The 15,107-nt window shown below is 37.1% G+C and overlaps 4 protein-coding genes across 9 annotated transcripts; 1 reads left to right on the forward strand and 3 right to left on the reverse strand.

The window, feature by feature from the left end:
- Window positions 1-21: 21 nt before the first annotated feature.
- On the forward strand, window positions 22-3,839 carry LOC122415543 (zinc finger protein 622). Of its 5 annotated transcripts, XM_043427733.1 has the most exons (4): window positions 609-785; window positions 876-990; window positions 1,206-1,276; window positions 2,509-3,839. In XM_043427733.1, the coding sequence occupies exon 4, from the start codon at window positions 2,532-2,534 to the stop codon at window positions 3,723-3,725; it is 1,194 nt and encodes a 397-aa protein (XP_043283668.1). In that variant the 5' UTR covers window positions 609-785; window positions 876-990; window positions 1,206-1,276; window positions 2,509-2,531; the 3' UTR covers window positions 3,726-3,839. The 5 variants fall into 5 exon arrangements, with proteins under 5 accessions (XP_043283667.1, XP_043283668.1, XP_043283665.1 ...); XM_043427732.1 differs by lacking the exons at window positions 609-785; window positions 1,206-1,276 and adding an exon at window positions 22-130; XM_043427730.1 differs by lacking the exon at window positions 1,206-1,276.
- A 42-nt stretch (window positions 3,840-3,881) lies between these two features.
- On the reverse strand, window positions 3,882-7,104 carry LOC122415544 (uncharacterized). 2 transcript variants are annotated; one of them, XM_043427736.1, is made up of 4 exons: window positions 6,195-7,104; window positions 5,413-5,682; window positions 4,920-5,013; window positions 4,702-4,832 (listed from the first exon to the last, which is right to left on the reverse strand). In XM_043427736.1, exons 1-3 carry the CDS (start codon window positions 6,405-6,407, stop codon window positions 4,939-4,941), a joined length of 558 nt encoding a protein of 185 aa, XP_043283671.1. In that variant the 5' UTR covers window positions 6,408-7,104; the 3' UTR covers window positions 4,702-4,832; window positions 4,920-4,938. The 2 variants fall into 2 exon arrangements, with proteins under 2 accessions (XP_043283670.1, XP_043283671.1); XM_043427735.1 differs by lacking the exon at window positions 4,920-5,013 and having other exon boundaries at window positions 3,882-4,832; window positions 6,195-7,080.
- Window positions 7,105-8,717: 1,613 nt separating this feature from the next.
- Window positions 8,718-11,209, reverse strand: LOC122415714 (V-type proton ATPase subunit Vha36-1). Its single transcript, XM_043428102.1, has 4 exons — window positions 11,065-11,209; window positions 10,582-10,699; window positions 9,836-10,321; window positions 8,718-9,599 (listed from the first exon to the last, which is right to left on the reverse strand). The coding sequence occupies exons 1-4, from the start codon at window positions 11,103-11,105 to the stop codon at window positions 9,507-9,509; spliced, it is 738 nt and encodes a 245-aa protein (XP_043284037.1). The 5' UTR covers window positions 11,106-11,209; the 3' UTR covers window positions 8,718-9,506.
- A 797-nt stretch (window positions 11,210-12,006) lies between these two features.
- On the reverse strand, window positions 12,007-14,747 carry AlkB (alpha-ketoglutarate-dependent dioxygenase AlkB). The gene is made up of 3 exons (XM_043428090.1): window positions 13,063-14,747; window positions 12,734-12,993; window positions 12,007-12,639 (listed from the first exon to the last, which is right to left on the reverse strand). The coding sequence occupies exons 1-3, from the start codon at window positions 13,153-13,155 to the stop codon at window positions 12,060-12,062; spliced, it is 933 nt and encodes a 310-aa protein (XP_043284025.1). The 5' UTR covers window positions 13,156-14,747; the 3' UTR covers window positions 12,007-12,059.
- Between the last annotated feature and the right edge of the window lie 360 nt (window positions 14,748-15,107).

Here is a 15,107-nt window from a genome sequence, read left to right on the forward strand (position 1 = left end):
ACGCTTTCTTCTTGAAGTAGCAAAAAAAATGTGAAACAGCAAAACGCGATATAAAACGTTCCGACTGTGACGACGGCTACTGCCTGAATGCAACCGCGGAAAGGAAAGCGGAAGAACTCGAACTGAACAGGTCCGTGATCTTCACCACAAAGACCTTGTGGTTTTTCCGTTCGTAATTTTTTATTTTATTACCCAAAAAATTACATCTCTCAATATATCACGAAGATGAATTTGATTCTCGCTTATTGCAAGTAACGTACGCAATGAAACTATTTTTTACGCCTATATTTCCTGTCCGTTTCACACTGGAAACATAGTGTTGATAGATTTATTCAATATTAAAAATACGTCGAGTTATAATAGCATCATTTATATATTTCAATCCCCCGAGATAATGCTTATCAAGAACGCAGAAAGTGTATTTCCGGTGTGAGTAAGATTTTTTATCAATCATATAATGATAAGTACGTGGAAAAATTCTTTCACGAATATCGCAGTAGGTGATTATTATTTTCTTCTTCGTTTATTCAAAGTTTTTCCTCCTTATTCGTACGCCCCTGAGACTATATCAAGAGATTTTTTTGCCACCCGTCAGAGTGCGCATCGATCATTCATAAAAACGGATAAAACGTCTGCTCGTGATCAAGTTCACGACTTTTTGTCACGTTGTTGCAGATTATTCGTAACTATTTTTAAAGTTTAGAAGAACTCAAAGTTCGATATAGATTTTTTTATCAATTTATCAAACATTTTGTTTGCTGCGTCGTGAACTCGGATCATATCTTGTAAATTTTTCTAATTCCTTCAGTTCTTTTGCTCCAATTCGACGAACATAACCTTTCTCAAAGTAATATTTTGTTGCTTAACTTGCTTAGTCTACGGTCTACGTCTACGATGGACCATCATCAATGCGGATAACACCTGTAACTTGTGGCAATCAACAGTTCTGACTGACAAACTTACTTTAACCTTGAAGGCCTTGAAGTAACCGTTAGTATTATACATTCATTATTCATTCCTTGCAATTTGCTTTTGGGTTTAATACATGTACTTGAACACTATTACGAAAAATATATTTCATCAATTACTCGTTATGCAGGTTCCATTTCATTCTTTTTCTTCCAAAACGAGATTGGTTTTGATATTTTTTTACCCAGGTTTCATTTTTTTTTTTTTTTTTAATCTGCATGCATTCTTTTGTCCAGGTGACTCTTTAAAAAACGGCCATCTTGAAATACTTTCCATCGATAAACGCTGGATAAATGAATATAATAAGGTTAGGTTCAAACGGTTTTGATCACAATATTTTGAAGGTTCTGGTACAATCCGTTTGTTGAAACACAACGTGGATTAGTTCTGATCTTATGGAAATCATCGAGTCCAACATTTTTTCGTGATTTTGTACTCTTTGAGCAATTGAATTAAAATAGATGTGACACATGATATTGCCCAAGTTGTGCAACAGTACTCAGATTTTTTACTGCAAAGATTCATCCGTAAGGACGTTGAAAAACCCTATCACGTCATAAATCGGCATATTCGCGTATATAGAGTGCGGCAGGGCTCGCGTTGACTTCTCTTTTACACACTGGTTTTTCTTTAGATATTTGCCATTGAGCCGCTACTGCTTCTTTTGATATCTCAATTGCATATGCTTATCGAGTAAAGTCTTTTGTATTTTACTCATACAATCTATTTTTTCTATGTTACTATAAATAATGTAACATTTTACTTTGTCAATTAGTATTAACAATACATGTATTCATAAATATTCAAAGTACTCCAATAATTCAAATAAATACTGAATCGACTGATCCGACCCAAAGTTTGCTGATAAATTTGATATAGAGCCAATATTATCCCAGTTGCTTATTTACGATGAAATGTGTGGTGAATATAATAGTAGAGTTGAGTTATTTACTGTTTTTTCAGTTTTTCAATAAAGGAGGAGAATAGTATATGAAAAAGACACATTTGGTGAACAGTAATTCATAGGAACTTGTGTGAGTGCTAAAAGGTTTTGGAACTCTGCAAAACAGTAAACCAATACAATTTTTTGTAGTAGTATTTTTATATAATTATCTCCCCCTTGTTTCTCTTAGATATTATTTTATAAAGTTTGTGTTGCACACCACGACGCTGAAGTTTGCAACGTTAGAGTCCAACGAAATGATGTAAAAAAGCTCTCGAATAATTCCAGTAAATCTCCAGTTTCGTTCCCTGCCCAATTTGCAAATCGTAGTTTATCGAGCCACATCAATGATTCGTGAAATGAGAAATTGGTGAATTACAAATCTCATTTTCGTTAATTTCATTGGACTCCAACGTCGCAAACTTCAGCGTCGTTTGCACACCAGTATTTAACAACCGTTGTTCTTTCCTTCTATCTAATTTTTAACATTTCCTTATTTTACCGCTTAGCTTTGATCATCCCCATTTCTTCAAGGGTCATAAAATTTATTGTACTTTTATTCTTCGAGGATACCAAGAGTCGCATTGAAATTCCAGGTTCGAGGGAGGAACTGGTTCACATGATGGCGGCAAATCCAAACGGTGTGTCAATATTGCCCTACTCCTGTATAACATGTAGAGTGGCATTCAGGGATTTGGAGATCCAAAGGCAGCACTACAAATCAGACTGGCACAGATACAATTTGAAGAGAAAAGTGGCAGAGCTGCCGCCAGTGTCAGTGGAAGAATTCCAGAAGCGAGTGATAGCGCAGAGGGGAAGAGAGGACAAACTAAGGGAGGACAAAACATCGAGCCGCTGTAAGCCGTGCAGGAAGAATTTTGGTACAAAAACTCAACTGGAGAATCACATTTTGTCAAGGAAACACAAGGAGAGGGTTTTGAAGAATGAGATTGAGGAAGAAGAACGAAGAAATGGAGAAGAGGACCAGCCGATGAGAGAGAATCTACCAGAATCCACAAAACCCCAAAACTCGATGATGAAAATTCAAAGCGAAGGAACAAATAAGATTAAGCGAAAAGACGACGAGATGGAATTGGATTCGGACGTTGAAACGGTCGATTCCGACGAGTGGAATGAAAATCCAGCTGAAAACAACGACTGTCTCTTCTGCAACAATCACAGTCGTTCTTTCTTGCGAAATCTCAAACACATGACTTTGGCACACTCGTTTTTCATTCCTGATCCTGAGTACTGCGTGGACCCTAAAGGATTGTTGATCTATCTCGGTGAAAAAATTTTCTCCGGTTACATGTGTATCTGGTGCAACGAAACGGGCAAAGCGTTCCAAAGTTCTGACGCAGCGAGAGCTCACATGCTGGATAAAGGTCACTGCAAAATGAGACACGAGGGTGAGTCTTTGGTCGAATATGCAGAGTTTTACAATTACTCAACGAGTTATCCGGATGCTGGAGAAGTCGATCCGGACACTGACATTGAAATACCAGAAATCGAAGACAACGATTATCAACTGGTTCTGCCATCTGGTAATGTCATAGGCCACAGATCACTCATGAGATACTACAAACAGAGTTTGGATCCAAACAGACCCCTGGCTGTGGCGAAGAGCGAAAAGCTGCGCAAGGTTTTGTGCCAATATCGGGCACTCGGCTGGTCCACCACCGAAAAAGCGGCTGTTGAAAAGAAAGCTCGAGATATCAGTTACATGCAGAGAGTTCAAGCTAAATACAGTACGAAATTGCAATTCAAAGCCAACAAGTTTCAGCACCATTTCAGGCCGCAGGTCAATTTCTAGTTTTCTCCAAAATCACACTGTTACGCTCAAGGAATTTTTAGCATTCCGCCAGCATTTCGCAGTCGCTGTAAGATAACGTTTATTTAAATAAAAGTATTGAAAAAAAGACGAAAAGTAACGTTGAATGATCGGCAGATTTTGAAACGTTTAGACTCATTGTTTTTAAAATTCTTTATTTTGTTCCTTACAAAATAACGCAGTATAATGTATTTTAGAATATATACGACGACAACAAAAATATTCAATATTTATTTTACGATAGTTCGTACGAATATCGTCCCCCCACCAGGGGCGTTAATGGACCCATCATCCAGTGATCAGTTACACAATAATAATCTTTTACGAACTTTTCCGTGTTATACTTTCAGTTTCAGCGTACATATATTATTTTTTTTGATTAATTTAAATTTTGTGCTTTCAGTTTCTTGTCGCAAAGGCAAAACAACGCTCTCGGAAACTTTAAGCTCTTTTGAGCGCGTAAGACGATTTATTTCGTTCCATTATCTCTCTCAAAGTTTCTCTTTGCTTTTTCATTGGCTCAACCTTCCGATATCTCTCAACAACGGATCAATCGACCCGTTTACTCTTTCTTTTATGTTTTTGGAAGGGCAGTTTACGGATTCTACTTACCTAACTAACGATCAATCACAATATTAAGAACCGAGCAAACTCTTTCGTTAATTAGAGAGACTCGAGAACGCGCCCATCTCTGGACGAAACAACGACGATCACGACGAGTACAACTACTTTTCGTTTTTGCCTCTTTTCCTCTTTCAGAGGATTTTCATTCTTATTTACGATTTTTCGCTCCTTTTTTTACTGTTTTTCTGTCTTATTGTCATACTTGAGTATACGAGATGCGCTTACGTTCCATCTACTAATTTTTCGTTTTCCTTTATCCTGGATTTGCTGCGTTAATTTTTTTTTCTTCATGTTCTCTGGCCTGTTTTAATCCAGCACTTTCACCATCAGTTTGAGCGACTTGTGGGGTGGACCTGGTCTGATTTTCTCCTCGATTTCCACGTACGGCAACTCTGCGACTGTCTCAAAACCGTGCTTGGCAAATACCTTTTGAGAAAATATCCCAGTTGCATCCGTCTTGAAAACCTGCAACGAGCAAATCTCTCTGTTAACTCTGCGACGCAGCATTCTAAAGAATCGACACTGCTTAATAAAGATATCTTTCAAACTCACAACGCGCAAACACTAGATATCATCTTATATCTTTCGACCACATCTTTAGAACAACATAAAACCATCGCATGCAGTACAGAACGCCAACAACATGCTGCAACAAAAAAATATCTGGAGTAGGGTTAGCGGGGTTAAAAATTCGTTGGAATATTTTTTACAAATCTGAAACCCAAAGAAAAACGTCTCGTTTCATAATTTCTTTGTTCTTCAAATTCTCAATTCATTTTTTTCTTCAGTATTTCTATATATATATACATACGAGAAACAATAGTTCACTTGTTCATCAATAAAATTCGATAACGATATAATCGAATAATTTGTTCATTGGAACTTTTCCAATGGAACTCTTTGAAAATTCATCAATTTTTCATTCATTTGGAAAAGCACCTTTGTAATTGGATATGGAAAAATTAAGGAACTCAAAACTTTAATCGACGAAACGATCTGTTGGACGTGCGCAGATCGACCGATAACTGTGAAATCGTCATAAAACCTTAAACCCAGCTTTCTTCGCAGTTTCAACGCTGTCCTTCATCAAAACATTGGCGAGGCCCTTGCCCCGAAACTCTTCGTCCACACTCAATATACGACACTCGAAAATCTCGTCGACATTATATTTTTCAAATAAATCAATTTTTTCGTTGAGTTTGTACAGAAGGCCGAATATAGTCTTGAATTTGACGTCGTTGACTTCGGACAAACGGCGCTCGCATTCCTCGCGTTCCCCCTTTTTCAGTACTCCATTTAGGGCGAGACCGGCTATCTGAATAAAATTTTGATATAAATCTTAAGAAATTATTTATCCCTAAATATAATATTTGCGATGCGGATTCACAAAAAAATAATCGAATTTCAAGAGTTTTTTTTGTCACTTTTCCTTGTTTAGCTTCGTGGTAGGGGAAGGATGGATTTTTCATAATAAAATTTTTCGAAAAGACATTATTTATTTATTGCAACATTTTTGACTCGATAAAAGAATTTACGTATAATAGCAGGATATTAATTGACTTTATTTTCGAAAAGAACTGTGAATTTTTGTCGTAAGAATAAGTTTTTAAAAAAATTTTCGGACATCTCGAATTCAAACGTTTCACTAACAGTCGATATTCGTTCCTCGGTTCATCCGCCAGGTATCGCATGCTATTCTCACATTTCGGAGGATACGTCAAAATATAAACTGCATGAAATAGAAGTCAAACGTGAAAATCTCCCGAAAGAAAAATATAAAACCTCGGAATAAAGTGAGAAAATGTGATGAAAGCAGATCATATTCACCGTGGCGTCGTCAGTGAGGAGCATTCTGCAATAGCCTTGTTGTAGAGTAGCGAGACAATGTTTCTCGAGATCCTCGTGAGGCTCGCCCTTGCGGCAGAGTCCAACGCCATTGTTGAGTGGTTCGTCAGCGAAAAAGTTGTATCTCAGATGTTCGATGACTTCATTGAAGCGTGCTTCCGGTACGGGTTCAACGGTCATACCAATAGAAGACATTTTTTTCGCCCGACACAATAATGTTGCCTCTATTTTAATTTTTTTTTCACTTTATTAGTTTTTGTTCGGATTATTTGGAGGATGGAACTCGGACGACGATTTTCACTTGACTCCCTTATCAATTTGCTTTGGATCATATGTATATCGCTCGTGCCCCACCGTGACGAGATATTTTCACGCGCACGTTCCGCAGCACTGAAAGGACGCGTGGTGCGCGCTATACGGATTGACAGAAAGAGAATATTCCACCCCATAACGACGCTACGCTCTCGCTCTCTCTCTCTCTCTTCTCTGTTCTTCATATTGATTGACCCAGTTCAAACAATTCGTAGCGCATCATAATCATCGTGCGTATTATCTATCGAACGCGTTTTCGAGTCTCCACTCGTACCGGAAATCACCGAGATTTATCTCCATTTCTCGAGGACCCTTGAATCGAGATTATCGGAATCTGCTCCGAGCCGTCATCTTCGCTCGAGCATATTTCTTTCAAATACACACGGTACTCTGGCCATTCAATATTTTTACACCCATCCTTCGAAGCCAGAGCGATTTACATAAAAAATCAGTTTTATCATAATTTTTTAAGAAATCATGAAGTTTGTCTTTTTTTCTCATGTTCTTTTTTTTCTGTACGAACCTCTCAAAATGTTCGCGGCCAATTTAAAATCATGCTCATGAGATAAGAATTTCAAAAATTCTTGCAGAAGAAATCTTCTACTCAATAAAAATTAAATGACATTGAAAAAAAACAAGATGAGAGATACCAAAAATTTCAACGAAATAAAAGCGCACATTTTTTTCAATACCCGCGTCATGTGAAGGACGACTGAATTGAAATGTTTCAAATGATTTTCATCTGGATATAAAAATGAATAAATGTTACGAGTGAATCGTTGGCTATAAAAATGGACATGTTGAATGCTTCGAATTGAAAAAATCCGAGAACATTTGAAATCACATTTTTGGTTACGATTTTCCATGACCCCAAGCTTTAACCACGCCGACTTTATATGTGAGTTAAAAAAAATAAAATTCGACGTTTAAGGGGATGAAACGGGGGGTTCAAAGTTGAAGCATTATTACAATATTTGTGGTCCCTAATTCTGACCATACACAGCATCTACATTTTGTCGAAAAGCAGACTTTTCTAGTATAATGAAGATCGAAATTCGGCCTTTAAGGTGGTGAAACAGGGGTTGCTCAAGTATTATTATATTCGTGACCTCTAATTTCGACTATGCAGCCATTTGACTCAAACTTTTTCAAGCATGATGATAATCGAAGCTTGGCCTTAAGGAAACTATTTTGTGCACATATTAAGTGCTCAATATTAATAATTGCAGAATTATCCTTTTCGTTATTTTCAGTGATGATGAAAATGGGTTTCAGAGAATCAGACAAAAAATATGATCTCTTTAAAAAAGATTCGAAGCCCTGGTTTATCCCCTTAAAGGTCGAGTTTCAAAAAGCTACCGAATGCTTTTTAAATTACTCGTATTCTAGAATATTTGTCAAACAAATTGCCAAAAAATACTCCGTCTCATAAAAAATTTGAAACCTCTGTTAAGAGTATGGATCAGTCAACTAACCTCACTTGGAATTTTCGAAATCGAAATTCTCTGACACAGTTTGACCGATTAAAAAAAGGCTCTGTCAGCCTACGCAGAACGATGGCAAAAATCGATTGACAGAGCCTTTTTTTAATCAGTTAAACTGCGTCAAAGAATTTCGATTTCGAAATTTGCAGCTATCTCTCTCGCACTCACGGTTGCGATATACCGACCGATCCATCCTCTTAAAGTCCAAATTTCAATTTTTTTTACTCTTGAAAAAAGTGTTATTTTGGCTCAAATATAAAGACTGCATGGTCACCACGTGGGGGCATGGATATCCTAATATCCACTCTCCGGTCTTCATAAAAAAATATTTTCATCAAAGATGTGTCAACTTACTGATACTTTTTCTATTAGCGTTACGACCTCTAAAATTCGTTTAGCCGTTGAGAGAATGAAAAATATCAAGTTACAAGGAATTGTCAGTTTTGAGCTACTTCATTTTTATTCGCAATATTTTCGGAGGCAACATCACTTTCTCTATTTTTCTTTATTCCTACTGCTCTTCTGTATCGCTTTACTCGAGATTAGACGATTTCCCCTGACTTGTAAAGTTTTATGGAAAAAATTAAAAAAACAATATGTGACCAATGTGCTTCTGGCGATAGATTTTTTTTCTATGACTTTCGGAAATGGCTCTATTTATGATTGTAAAAATAAGATGTTTTAATTTAATAGGATTAGAGAAGAGAAATTTTCGAATATCTGGATTTATTATTTCATTAATACCTATCATTATATCTTACAAGACATTTCTTTCGGTTAACTTTATGAATGATACAGTATTGTTTAAAGATATAATATAATAGGCAAGTCGAAGGATGTAACGCGAGATAATATTAAATATATGTATATATATTTTTTGTTTTCTCAATACCTACAAACATCACGAACGAGCGACAGACGACAGGATTGGAATACTCAAAGTTATTTTCCTCTCGTAAAAAAGAAAAATAATAACAACGAATTATTTATTGTGGAAACGAGCAGCTGAGATGTTGTACCCTCAGAATCACATGGAACCGAGAATATTTGGAATCGTCACTATTTACATTTTTTTTAACATCTAAAGTTGAAGACTTCTTTCGTTTTTTGTTTTTGTATTGTTTTCATGAAATCCCATTTAACGATTCTTTATCGAGCAGAAATACGCGATTCAATACTATATAATTTTACGACTGAGCTGGTTGGCCGATAAATTTAACAGAAATTGGCTGTACAAAATGTGTGCTCTTCGCTTCAATTAATAATGCTCCTATGAGTCTGTGTCCAAAAAGGCGTGGGAGCTTTCTCGCCTTTTAACTCAGAGACTCATTCTTTTTCATTTTTTTTCCTTTTTTTGCCAAACCTCGATTTCTGAACAACGGCTTTTTGACCGTTCATTTATCCCCCGGAACGTACGCTTTTTTCTGTTCTTAACTTTCTCCGTCGAACATTTCGAATGCGCGAATGTGACGACTTTTTCGATCAACAAAGCAGTCGCTTAGAAGAGAAGGTCTTCATCTCCTTCGTCCAACATACTCGCCGCATGGACGTCTTTACCAGCTGCAATCATCTCCTGACGAATGGCTTCAGCCTAAACAGAAGAAAAACCCGAATTTAATGTAGATCAAAATCGTTTCGCTAATAATAAACGCTTTTTTCACGAGTTATTGTCGTTCAAGGTATTCAAATTTCACAGAGGAATATTCATCGCACGTGGAAAAATACACTTTTTAAGTACAATCTAAATTTAGCACCAACACATTATTTTTAAACTCTATTGGACATTCGAGCATTTTCAATCAATGAAAAATTGATAAAATAACGTACCTTAGCTTTAACCGCCTTCTTCTTATCCTGAATCTTCTTCAAGCGATAAAACTCTTCTCTTTCGAGTTCATCGAGTTCAGATATGATGTACGCAAGAGTTTTTTCGATTCGAGGAATGATAACGTGTTCAATAGCGTTAACACGACGATTCGTGATTTTGATGACCTCGTCGAGTGTAACGAAGCTCGTTTGCAATGATGCCAAGACGACCAGCAATTTGACGCCGCTCTGATAATTTTTCTTCAGCTTTGCGAGCTGTTGTCCTCCTCTTGCCAAACCAGCTAACTCGTAAGTGTCCGTACCATCCTGATAGGACTCAAAAACTGGCAAATTAACACCAGCTACGTTATCCTTCTTCGAGCGAATCTTTATCTGCGCTTTTGTCACATTTTGCAGAACAACTTGGTTGAAGTCGCCGGTTGCAAACTTTGCTTCGGCCAGGGAGAAAGCAGCTTCCTTCATTACTTCACCCATGAGAGTTTTAGTCTGAAATTTATTTAGGTTTTCTCTTAATAACTTTAATATGTCAACTTCTCAATAAATTTTTTGCTGAAATAAGAAAGATGAAATTTGAATGTTGGAATAAGAAACAATTTTGGTTTGAGCTATTCAACATTCTGTAGAAAAGAATCGGATTATTTTCAGGGTCAAATTTCCTTTATCAAATCACATTTCCAAATAAATTTGACAATCAAACTTTGTCTCTGACATAACGAGTCAAATAATTAAAGAAAAATTCATTTTACCTCTATGATCTTTCCCAGAATCATCCTGAAACGCATTTGCAAAGCATCCGCTTTTTTCTTGAGTAAACCATGGCCCTTGGTGGCTCCCTGGAGTCTGGACTTCATCAACATTTGGGCGCTAAAAAAAACGTTGCGACATAAACCCATTTTTCAGTCAAACCAAAATAAGCCTTTGTTGGGACAACCCATTACAAAAATTCTATAAAACTTCATAACAAAAATGAGTGACATTGTTTGAATTCTAGAATTGGCAAAAATAAACAAAAATTGGTAAAGCGGTCTCGTCTATAGTCTATAGTTTAATTGAAAAGCGATTTCGAAAAAAATTGTCATTTTTTTTGTAGGGTTACACCCAGTTTTTGGAACCAGACCGACTCTCCCGAAACCACTGGACGAATTCACTTTAATTTTTACGGATAGGCTCTCACTACTTTTCAGAAGAATAATAACGGCCCATTGTTAAATTAAATGTTATTTACTTACCCCCGAGAGGGGAAAATTGGAAGTCTGTCTTTTCCCGACATTTTCGCTGTATAGAAAAGCAGACAGGAATGAGGATAGATCAGCTGACTTGCCCCGCGAGATTAATCGTTCTCGATACTGCCACCGGAGAGCGTGCATGAGCAGATGGCGGGATTTTCAAATATCTAAGAGATGGTTGATCAATGAACACGGTAGAATTGTTCTTAAAATATCCAAACAAAACTGCAGCATCGATTTTTATTTTTCATTCCTCAGGAATTATTTTTAAAATCTAATTTTTTAAGTGAAATCAACAAATCAATTTTGAGCAATTTACTACTAAGGGCGCCATCTCCCAAGCGAATTTGTTTTTAAAAAACATCACACCCAAAGAAAAAATAAAGTTTGACATTTGACATCTAATCATGGGAATTTTGGCATCTGAATTCTAAATTTTACACTCATTACTCAGAATATTCGCAATATAGTTCGAAAACGTAAAATTTCAAGTATAATGAACTCAACAGATAAATTTTTTGGAAAGAGCGACAAAAATACTCCGAAAATTTTGACTTTTATAAATCCGATTCCGATTGTTGAAGAAAACGACTGGGAGAGCGTCGAGAAGAGGCGCGATTACTGGAAGGCCAGTATAATTAAAACGGCCTGTGATGAAATTCTCGTTCGCATGAATCTTGCACCGAAAACCCGAAAGATTAACGTGATTGAAAGGTTTCTCACGAAATTGTTGACTTTTTGTGTCATAAGTATGCGTTACAACAAGAATCCTTATACGTTTCAGTGATTTATCATCGGTCTGATCGGAGACATTTGTTTGAAAAAGAATAGCAGTTGAAAAATGTCAACTTCAAGGTGCACGATAATTTCTCCTACCGGAACAACATTTCAAAGATTAAAACTAACTCATTCAATGGTTTTATAGCAACTTTGTCAACGAATCAATTAAGAAAAAACTTCATAAAAAATATATTCTTAAGTTTTCTGTACATGTATTATTATATTTCATTTTCCCCCTTCAGCGTCGTTTGTCCACATTTCAAGACTTGACGTACGTTGATATTAATTCTGGCTTGAGAAATGTAAGTTCTAGCTTTTTTCCAATCAACCAAAGACTCTATTTCGTCCATGTTATCTTTCGAATCCCAAGGGGATTTGTCGGCATGTAAAATTTTTGGTACTCCGTGATATCGCAGTCTTGATCCTCCTGCCATAACAAGCACATCACCACTGTGCAAAAACAGAGCATGCGCCGACTCAATCTGGGTTAATCCACCAATGAGAAAAATTGCTGACTGTCCAAAACTGATAGAGAAAAGTGGAGCTTCACGATCAATCTCCGAATGATCCGTGTGCCCGGCAAGTGTTGAATTCATTCGATAATAATTAACTATTGCTGCCTCGGCTTTGAAATTTGGAAATCCTGTGAATTTGGCAAGTATCCCTGTCATTTCTGACAGTTCCAGCGGCATTTTGCCTCTTGAATCTTCGGCATATACTTTTGTGTCCCAATTGTGGTGATAACCCAGTGTTGCCCATCTCAACTTTAATGCAAGGTCTTTGCCTCTCCGAGTATCGCTAAAAAATTCCAGATTAAATGACAATTTGTACTGAAAAATATTTCATTTGCAGCTTTTGATGAACAGATCATATGATTGAAAAAAAAGCCTACTTGGCACAAACATCCCACCAGTTTTCTCCCTCCTCAAGTAAGTTATGCGCGTCGATATTAAGTTTGTTGGGTTTACAAGAATAATCTCTTAAGCATTTAGAAATCCAATATCGTTGTCCATCGGAAGTAAAAGGATTTTTTATATAAATAAGACCAGGAATTTCGTAAAATTCAAAAATTTCCCAGTTTGATGGTGATTTTAAACCCAGACGTTCGTTCGCTGAAAACCCTTCGTTACTGCTGACCCCTACACGTTTAACCTAGAAAAGTGGCGGAATATTGAACGACTTGGAAAAATAGAATAAAAAATCCCTCCACACTGCACTCACTTTACCGAGAACGTGATTTCTCAAATCAATTACATCACTGAGGTCCGGTGGTGGATCACGACTTTTGTAATACTTGAAACTATCTTTAAACATTGTTCTAAACACGGGTATTGGGCGTCGCCATATTTCATTTTATCGTGCCGCTATATTACTGCCGTTCAGACGCATTCAGAATAATGCATAGGTAATATAGTCATACTATTTAAAGATAACGTTAGCGTTGGTAGCACAAATAGCGACTCCCTGAACGCGCGCCTGTTGTGTGTGATTCGCAGCGTCGTGATGACACGGGAATCGAGTAGTGCAACAAGCGCAATTGTTATCTCATAATCCCATCAATTATCTGCACGTTAAACCGCATCGATGGGAAGGAATTTGTTCGCCGCACTCATTCCTTTTGTCCGGAAAATTCTACTCTCAACTTATCGATTCGTTCCGATAGACCGTAAAATTTAACAAATTATACATTACGCGTTCAAAATACGAAGGAAGAAGAAAGTATGGAAGATTATTTGAATCGCGTAATATTTATGCTAATGATACATCAGCATTAATAATAGTAACCGCGAGGAACTTCTATATATACGTGTTTTTCCATAGAATGCAGAAAATACAAAGATTTTTATTCGATGAAAAATGACTGTTTCTATCACACCACCTTGGACTGCAATCGCCACACATTGCAGTGAGTCTAACACGTTTCAATAAAAACGGTAATTCGTCGCAAAAAAATGTCTCCGTGTATTTTTGTGTACCACCATCAACTATCATGACAGCTGTTGAAATGAACAAACCTCTATTCTTTTTCTGAAATCTACGTACGAGGGCCACGTTCATTTCGCAGCACGTAAATAGCCCAAGGAACATCTATTATTACCCGGTATTGTTTCATTTTCATACTAAATCACCGAATCGTATGCCCGTTGGGAATATCTCACGGTATATTATTGGATTTATTCAATTTCGATAGATATATCCTATAAATTCCAGTGTGTATCCAAACGACTAGGAAATAGCAATCTCTTCTAACATTGGAAAATTACAATAAACTACCAGAAATGATGATGATTTAATTGGGTGAAAATACAAAACTTTTATTATTGAAGGTTAAAAATCAAAAAAACATCTAACGCAGTGAAAACGTTTCGTAAACAATGAATGAAATGGCACTCATAGAGAATTGACCAAAATAATGTACAGATTCTTCCCGAATTCCCTTATTTTCGATTACCGACGACTTGACCATTCATTTCGAGACCACCGTATATAATTCTGAATGCAAGCGTTATTCAAGGCTGCTTTTTGAAAGCTCCAGCAAGTAGATTAGTGCGCTAGTACACTCTTTGACCACTGGACCTTCTCAGCGCTATTCTCACACGAATAAAAAAGTATAAGTGAGGAGGGAGAAAAGTAAAGAGCGAGGAAGGCGTGAGAGGCGAGTGCGAGTGGTTGAGCAGCTCAAACGTAAGAATTCCTTTTTGTACCAAAGCAGAAAAGCGCACACGGGCTCAACGTCTCGTTTAATTATTGCCAAAAGAGTCAGCCCATCATTTATATTCAAAGACAGAAACAGCTCTCACGGAAGGAGAGCACGGTTTGTTTGATCTTCTCGTCTCGAGCGTTTCGAGCAAAATACCCCGATGTGAAATTGTTCCTCGTGGACAGACTTTTTGACGCGCCGAGTTATTAATATGATTCACAAGATTAGATCAAATCCATTCGTTTCAAGCAAGGGGAAAAAGGCAGATTCGTCCCCGGAGAACGTCCCAGTCATCCAAGGTGTTGGTCGTCATATAGATCCTGTTCGTCTCTATTATACACCACAGATGTATTTTTTTCTTCGTTCCATATGCATCGCCCACGCCCACATTAACGCATCTCTCGTATCTTCTTTCTCGCGCGCTTCTCCTCCCCTCTCGCTCTTCGAGCGCCATTTTTATTCGGCATATATATCCCGGCATCTAGCATAAATCTGTTATTCCAACGACCATTGACAACTTTATATTTCAAAGTCACGTGACTTGGTATTGCACCGAATATTAGCA

Source organism: Venturia canescens, chromosome 9, assembly GCF_019457755.1.
Source record: "Venturia canescens isolate UGA chromosome 9, ASM1945775v1, whole genome shotgun sequence".
NCBI classification, from domain to species: domain Eukaryota; kingdom Metazoa; phylum Arthropoda; class Insecta; order Hymenoptera; family Ichneumonidae; genus Venturia; species Venturia canescens.

Coding starts and splice junctions, on each gene's coding strand:
- LOC122415543 (XM_043427732.1), top strand. CDS start 2,532: ATGATGGCGGCAAATCCAAACGGTGTGTCAATATTGCCCTACTCCTGT.
- LOC122415544 (XM_043427735.1), bottom strand. CDS start 6,407: ATGTCTTCTATTGGTATGACCGTTGAACCCGTACCGGAAGCACGCTTC. Junction 5,683..6,194: donor TCCTCACTGACGACGCCACG/GTGAATATGATC, acceptor AATTTTATTCAG/ATAGCCGGTCTCGCCCTAAA. Junction 4,833..5,412: donor CGAAGAAAGCTGGGTTTAAG/GTTTTATGACGA, acceptor TGCTCGTTGCAG/GTTTTCAAGACGGATGCAAC.
- LOC122415714 (XM_043428102.1), bottom strand. CDS start 11,105: ATGTCGGGAAAAGACAGACTTCCAATTTTCCCCTCTCGGGG. Junction 10,700..11,064: donor CCAATTTTCCCCTCTCGGGG/GTAAGTAAATAA, acceptor CGTTTTTTTTAG/CGCCCAAATGTTGATGAAGT. Junction 9,600..9,835: donor AGAAGGCGGTTAAAGCTAAG/GTACGTTATTTT, acceptor TCTTCTGTTTAG/GCTGAAGCCATTCGTCAGGA.
- AlkB (XM_043428090.1), bottom strand. CDS start 13,155: ATGTTTAAAGATAGTTTCAAGTATTACAAAAGTCGTGATCCACCACCG. Junction 12,994..13,062: donor GAAATCACGTTCTCGGTAAA/GTGAGTGCAGTG, acceptor CCACTTTTCTAG/GTTAAACGTGTAGGGGTCAG. Junction 12,640..12,733: donor TGGTGGGATGTTTGTGCCAA/GTAGGCTTTTTT, acceptor GGAATTTTTTAG/CGATACTCGGAGAGGCAAAG.